Raw genomic sequence first — 7,500 nt, 5'->3', positions numbered from 1 at the left:
GCAAAATAACAAAAACATTACTTCTAACTTTTGGTCAGCGAGATTGTGTACAGTATGAGTTTTGGTTAATGAAACCTGGACTAAGAATGGGAGCAACTACAACCAAATCTGGACTTAAATCCTAATAGTCAGTCAGGGCTGACAAAGTCTGCTACTTTGTAATTTGAAATGTGTTGTTTTTTTCCATCATGACCAAAGTCCATCAGGGCTGACTAAGTGTGCCCACATCTGCTAGTTTCTAACGTGAATTTTTTTGTTGCTTTTCATCATGACCACACTCACAAACTTTCAAGAATCCCTGATATTTAAAGATCATACATTTGCAGATGGAATAACTGTCACTGACTCTCAACCATTCATCCCTACTCAATAACTTTAACCATATTCTTGCCCCTCATTAATACTAAAAAGTGTGGAAATAAATTTCAATCAAATGTTATTTAGTTTTATTTTTATTTAAATCAGCATGAAGCAGTGTCCATACGTCATCTTGGAAAATCATACATTTCAATTTCTTGGCACATTGTCGCCATCCTCATTGTGTTGTTGTGTTTGAAAAGTATAGCATGTATCCTGAAAACATCCTTACTCCCCAAATTAGCTATGAGAAAGAACCTCTTGGGTGCTGGGCAATAGAGCAGCGGTTCTCAAAGTGGGGTCAACGCCTTATTGCAGTGGGTCCATGAAATAATTTGGGTTGTTAATGAAAATATATATATATATATTTGTGGTAATTTCATTTTATATTAGTGAAAGTATTCATGACTCATAAATAATGCAATCAATTAAACCATTTTCATACATTATTAAAAGTGTAATAATTTTGAAATTTGTCAAATACAGCCAAGTAATTTAGTAGTACAGTGGGCCCCCGTGTTACGAACTTAATCCGTTCAGCGGCTACGCTCGTAACTCGAATTGCTCGTATAACGGGCAATCCAAATCTATGTTAATTAGTGAATGCGTGCAACGCGTGCAAAAACCGTAGGTAAAAACATCATGACTTTATACACATATTAAAAATGAGTAACAATCTACTGTACAGTTAAATTAAATACACATATACAAAGGAAAAATGACATTTACCTTTGGGGCGACGTGACTTGAGCTGGGTGGAGGCGGAGGGGAGCAGAGACCAACCCGCAGAATTTATTGATTTATTTTCTTAAACGAGAACATATCACCGGCGATTTACTTCTCTTTAATCCATAATAGAAGCCTCTCCATTTTGCTGTTGACCGCGGTCCGTCCCCCGGCAAGGAAAGTCTTGCCCTTAGAAGATTGCCGAACGGTTACAGCCATACTCACGAGCAAGGTTAATTATGCGTGCGCCTCCTTTGTATTTTTTTATGATCTCCTGCTTGGTTTCTATTGTCATCATCCTCTTACTTCTTCCTTTACCGCCACTTGCAATTTTAGAAGCCATGTCTAACAGATAAAGTTTGCAAAGTCTTCACAACATTCCTTCCTTCCGTTTTTCACTCATTTTCTCTCCTTCCTTCCATTCTGACCAGCTGTGCCTTCAAAAGCTAGATAAAGGCGTTCGGCCAATAGCATATCGGCATTTCTGTGATTGACGTGACGCCGGCCAATAGCATATCCGCATCTCCGTGAGAACGGGACTGTGACCTTAATCAACCAATAGCATATCGGCATCTCTGTGACTGAGACAGTGACTGTGACATTGTAAGAGCAATAGCGTTCAGCGTTACCGTGACAAGCATGAACATTTGATTTCGTTGATGCAGCAAAGCAAAAATAATTGTACAAACACATTGACCTGCATGTCGGAATGTTCGTAAGACGAAAGGTTTGTGCGTAAGTCAGGGACAAAAAACTCCGCGGTCCACGCACGTTGGTCGAAAAGTTCATACAGAGGGAATTCGTAAACCGGGGGCCGACAGTATATGTAAGCTTCAGTATGGCTGAAAAGTAACAAATATACTTGTTCCCAAAATGAATATGTTGGTAAATGACAACAGCAATTATGTTTGGCTTAAATCATTTATTTGTTTTGTTTCTGCAAACATTTGCAATGGGGGTCCTCTGAAAATGTGCTTTCGAAAAAGAAGTCTTCGACTTCACGACATTTTTGAAAAACCCCTTTAGAGCATTCTGACTGATGCATTCCAAGGTTGTCTTATCACACACGCAAAAAGGTTTGGTCAACCTCTCCATCATTTTTTAGTATCAGCAGTATCACATGGATTGGTTTCACTGAAATGGCCTCTTTTAGACACTAATGCGGAAAAAAATCTTATTTTGAAAAGTTATATTTTATGGAAAAATGTATGGGTTTTTTTTGTCAATAAATTTCAGTGGCAACTCAAATATCAGAACAGATTCTTCTACAAAATACCCCAAAAAACAATAAAAATGTGCTTTATTTTTAAATGTAAAAAATCTCTCATTTTTTTAGATTATTCTCAAAAAGAGATTCAGGTGATGGCCTCTAGAACGGAATTGTACATCTTAATGCAAAGTTTAGTTGTATAGCTCGTGTATGAGGTGTATCAAAAATGCCATGTGACCATACAACGCAGGATATTAAATGTAAAACTAAAACAGTCAATTCATGCAGATGATAAAGCCATAGCAGTTCCAGACAATTCTTTTCTGGCCTTCTTGCCATTGTTTTTCTGTTCTATTTTCCTCTTCTGTTGCTGATCCTCCAGTCGTTGCTGCTTCTTATTCAAGTACAGGGTCATGTTATCAAAAGTTACCTTGTGCAGATGTTCAAAACGACGAGCAGCCCTAGTGGAAGCTGTTTAAGGAAGAGGATTGCAAGTAAGAAGCGTTGCAATTTAATTATATCAGTGAAAGATGAAAATGGATGGTGCATTTAACCCCTGGGAGGTTTTTGATATTTTTGATGAGTGATATCCAAGAAAAAGCATACAAAAAAAGTCCCAAAAACTATGAAGCTAAAATATTGCATAGATGGTCAAAACGTGACATCTTTCAATATGCCACACTGCCGTCCCTTCTAAATGCTTGCAAACGGGAGGTCGAGAGGTACACCCTGCAGATGTCAAATTTAGCCCATGTCGGGCTCAATTACTTGCATTCGAAAGTGGAAATATTGTCAAATTTGGACATATTGAAAACCTGATGTTTTATCATGCATTGCCCTTGATTTTTACATTAATCCTTTCAATGGCAACTTGCGAACGGAGTGCAATAAAAAGTTCTGTGTTGACACCCCAAAACCACCGGGTGGTGGTAAAATGACATTTGCAAGCCTTTCAATGACACCGATGATTGACTTAGCCTGGACTCCCATTATGCAAAAGTCTTCAAAAGTTATAATACTCTATGACATAATAAATATTCCTATTTCAATTTCATAAATATGTTGGCTGATGCCAATGAACATTTTGAGGGGTTGAAGTAAATATGTATTTATTTTTGACAATGTTATGACCCTTTCAAAGTCAGCCCATGATGATGATAAGGCTAAGGTAGTGAAAAATCTACCGGACACCCAGGGGTTAAAGACACAGTGCAGTGAATTCTGATATTTTAACCTACGAGCAGTAGAATCTCATTTAACTCAGTATGGAAATTTTGAGATTTCAAGTTTTGATTTGTTATATTCCATTTTAGTTTATATGCTCAGTCATTTTTGTAATATCAAGAAAAAAAGTAGAGAAGCGACCATATCTCGAGGTGTCAATGTATTTAATAAATTATAGAAATAAGATTTCTCCTTGGTTTTTGTCGCATTGTTTTCACTAGCCCGAGTGACGTCACAGTTTTTGTTTTGTTTACGGTTGAAGAGCACGGTCACCAGTATCTTGTGCTGGCACGTGTCGCAAAGTGCTACCTGTGTTTCCGTGCCACATCAGCGCGTTCTGAAAGAGTATTCTCAACTGCTGGAGACACATGAACACTGTTAAGGGTACACTTAAGAAATAAATTATTAATTATTCTTAAAGAATGTTTAATGTTGGTTCATAGATGTCAACGGTGTGTGGCTTCTGGATTATTAGCTGAACATTTGAATGTGGTGTATTTGAGGAAATATACCTCAAAGACACGCTCGATGAGGGTTCTTAAGGGCCAGACTTAGACACCCCAGGTTTACAGATTGACGTTCAAGCCGTACCCCAGAGGTGTCCAAGTCCGGTCCTTCAGAGTCCCCATCAAGTCTGTTTGTTTGTGTGAGCCAGTGTGGATTTACCATTATTTTAATTTATTGTAACACATACTGTATTATATATTTTGTTTTAAAACGAAACATGTCTGTTTACTAACAACGATTTTAAAATGATATATCGTATTTTCCGGGCTGTAAGCCGCGACTTTTTCCTCATGATTTGAGCCCTGCAAGCTTATAGTCCAGTGCGGCTTATCTGTTGTTTTGTTTTTTGTTTTGTGCTAGCCACCAGCAGGCAAACGTGTGTATCCGTTCGAGGTTTCAATTTAGGTAACGACTATGATATAGAATTGAAAAGATGTTAATCAATGGCAGTGCTCAAAGAGTTTTAACAATATATTTAAAAAAAATACATACATGTATAAATTGAATAAGAAAATGTATAACATTTGCAGTACATTTTTGATGTGTAAATTTTAAATACAGTACACAGTATATATGATTTTATTTATGTATTTATGATTTGTATATTAACTATGTGCAATGTGTTTACATGTTCACTAAAATAATCTATCAAACAAAGGGAGACAAAAGAAAATCCTTTTGAAGTACAGTGATCCCTCCTACGCGGTCTCTGATATCGCGGTCTCAGTACTTTGCGTTTTTTTCCAGGAAAAATAAAAAATATTTCAAAATAAAAAATCATTTAAAAAATGTGCAAAAATGTACAAAAATTGAAAAAAGCAAAAAAGTACATTATACAGTACTGTATTAATCAAATAACAAAGTAATATTAGTTAATAACTATGTTAAGAATTCTTCAAGCGTTAGAGTTAGTGACGTTTTCATGCTTTTAATTTGTCGGGTCGCGTTGCATTTCCGTTTCTTGTTTTACGTTTCTCTGTGCGTCATTCGGCTCGTTACGGTGACGTAGTGAATGACAACGTAAGCTCATATTTATAGTTTATTATCATTTATGTTGATAACGCACGCTACTGCCTATGTTCAGTAAGCGATGAGTGTTTATTCTGTTTATGTGTTTGTTTCTGTAGAGGTTGCATTTTATAGTTAGTAGTTGTTGTTAGTTGTTGCTAACCCGCTAACGTCGGCTAAAAATACAGTAAATTCATAAATTAAAAATTCGGCAAGTGTTTATATGTTAGTTGACTGACTTGAGCATTCTTGTTGATTTATTATTCAACTGATACTACATGATACACCATACATGAGCCAAAATAAATGTGAAGTTCAACATGATGACTTGCGTACTCTTTCACCGGAGTCTTGGTGCAGATAACCAGTCCTGAGAATAAATTCTCAACAAACTAAGTAATATTAGTTATTTAATGAATATACAATAATGTTAATAAGGATAATGTAATATTAAATAATAGGAGAAAGGAAATAAAATACAAAAAAAAAAAAGATTGTTTATGGTTACTGCGGCTATATTGGGGCGTACATAGAAATCTAGGAACTGATACCCTAATTCGCGGGTTTCAGACTTCGCGGGGGATTGACAGCCCCCATTAACCGTGAAGTAGGGGGGGGGATCACTGTATTTCGATTTTGAACAGCTATCGAAATAACAGTGTTGAAAATATCCATCCTTCCATTTTCTAATAAATATGTTGGGATTAAACATGCAGGCATGTTCAGTCTGTTAAAGAGAGGATGCTGTTGGCAGACAAGTACAACAAAATTAAATAATTAAAAAAAATATATATATATATATATATATTATATATATAAATAAACTTCCAAATACCATCTTTTTGCATAAATATCTCATGTGGCTTATAGTCCAGAGCATCTTATCCATGACAAAAATAATTTCTTTGCCCATATTTCCGTGCTGCGGCTTATATACCGGTGCGGCTTATAGTCCAGAAAATACGGTACTGCAGAGCTGTAATTTCAATACCGTGATACCGCAATACTGTTTTTCTCCGGGCACTCTGGCTTCCTCCCACACTCTCATGGCAGGTGTATTGGACATACTAAATTGACCTTAGGTGTGATTGGGTGCGTGAATGTTTGTTTGTCTCAGTGTGCCCTACGAGTGGCTGGCAATCAGCTCAGGGTGTCCACCGCCTACTGCCCAAAGCCAGCTGGAATAAGGACCAGCAAGCCTGGAGCACTTGTGAGGATAAGTAGCTATAGAAAATGGATGGATGGATGATTATCATACCATTACAATCTGATTTCGTCTCATGTCTATTTACATATTTAGGTCAGCCGTATATTTTTTTTCAACTATTTCGGCAAAGCTGTGCTCTTGAATCAGCAAAACTGTGCTCTTGAATCAAGTTTGTGCCCCACAGTTTTGTGTATGTCTGAATGAGTGGGCTTGTTGTCTCACCATCTGTTGTCTGCCAGTAAGGCTTGAAGACCTCATTCACTGTTTTCAAGTCGCTTGTAGCAGTTTCACACTAGATGCAAGTGCAAGAAAAGTCAGTAGAAATGACTGTAGATTGGCAATGAATCGTTTTTAACCTCATCAGTTTCTCCACGAATGAATGACAAAAGGAATACATTGGAACCTAGATTTCGTATGCAATTTCTATGGGTAACTGTGAAGGGAATCATACATTAGGTTGTTATCATTATGTGCTTTTTTCTTGTCTAGAATAGTGTGCATTGCTATCCATCTACGCAGTCCTAGTTCATCTCGCCCTAGTCCTTCGATAGAGCTGTTGTGTGAGCTTCGCCCCGCTTTTGGTGGTGCCTGGCTGGCTCTTTTGTTATGTCTTGCAATGTGCAATGCTTTACTGAATGAATAAAAAGCAGGCAGGGACGCTTGAGCCACGAAAATGCTGTTGGCAACGCATGAGTATGTACGCCAAGCTTTTCCCTTTGCCTAGGTAGAGAAAAGTCAATCTTGGCTGGTCTGAGTTACTATTTTGCTGTTTAGCAGCAGGGCTTGTCTTAGTCTACTTTTAAACATAACCTTGACAGTAACATTACTTTGGTTTTCATATTTGGCTTTAGTTAGACTTTTGCGATGGGAGCAATCCTGAAAACTAAGACTTCAATATACCTCATTAATGGCAAAAGTAGAAAAAAACGAATGACCGAATGTTGTGTTATGTACCTTCCAGGAGCATTGTTCCAGCGTGTAGATTTGAAGTAGTATTTCAGAAAAATCCATCAACACCCAAAGACGGCCTTCTGGGTCAAAGGTCATGTCAAGTAGGCAGTGTGGTAGAGAAAGCCTGCTGTGTGGCACAAGTTTCTTCTCTTCATTCTCCTGGTTTAGCTCGAAAAACTGAATTGTTGACACTCTATGGAGAAACAGAAGAGCTCAAACTGAATCTCTAATACATCAGTTACAAATATTTAGTTTGTATGCAGCAAAATGAATGCTTGGCCTAAAACCTAAATACAAAGAGGAAAAATAG

General features: G+C 37.3%; 2 protein-coding genes across 6 annotated transcripts in view; one reads left to right on the top strand and one right to left on the bottom strand.

The window, feature by feature from the left end:
- Nucleotides 1-1,617, top strand: part of drc7 (dynein regulatory complex subunit 7) — a 46,673-nt gene extending 45,056 nt beyond the window's left edge. For 4 of the 5 annotated variants that reach the window (XM_088401855.1, XM_088401844.1, XM_088401836.1 and 1 more), the window contains one exon: nucleotides 1-1,617. This exon is cut by the window's left edge and continues 111 nt beyond it. The gene's annotated coding sequence lies outside the window, so the exon portion shown is untranslated. The other variant, XM_088401864.1, reaches the window with a different exon arrangement.
- A 368-nt stretch (nucleotides 1,618-1,985) lies between these two features.
- wdr4 (WD repeat domain 4) overlaps nucleotides 1,986-7,500 on the bottom strand; it is a 26,815-nt gene continuing 21,300 nt past the window's right edge. The window contains exons 9-11 of the mRNA XM_088401886.1: nucleotides 7,194-7,383; nucleotides 6,462-6,531; nucleotides 1,986-2,764 (exon numbers count right to left, since the gene is read on the bottom strand). Coding sequence (XP_088258012.1) covers nucleotides 2,574-2,764; nucleotides 6,462-6,531; nucleotides 7,194-7,383 — 451 coding nt within the window. The 3' untranslated portion in view covers nucleotides 1,986-2,573. The remainder of the gene's footprint in view (nucleotides 2,765-6,461; nucleotides 6,532-7,193; nucleotides 7,384-7,500) is intronic.

This window comes from Hippichthys cyanospilos, chromosome 2 (genome assembly GCF_059441005.1).
Source record: "Hippichthys cyanospilos isolate Australia breed blue-spotted pipefish chromosome 2, RoL_Hcya_1.0, whole genome shotgun sequence".
Classification (NCBI taxonomy): domain Eukaryota; kingdom Metazoa; phylum Chordata; class Actinopteri; order Syngnathiformes; family Syngnathidae; genus Hippichthys; species Hippichthys cyanospilos.
Note: the sequence above shows the minus strand (reverse complement) of the source record. Positions and strands in the feature narration are given on the sequence as shown.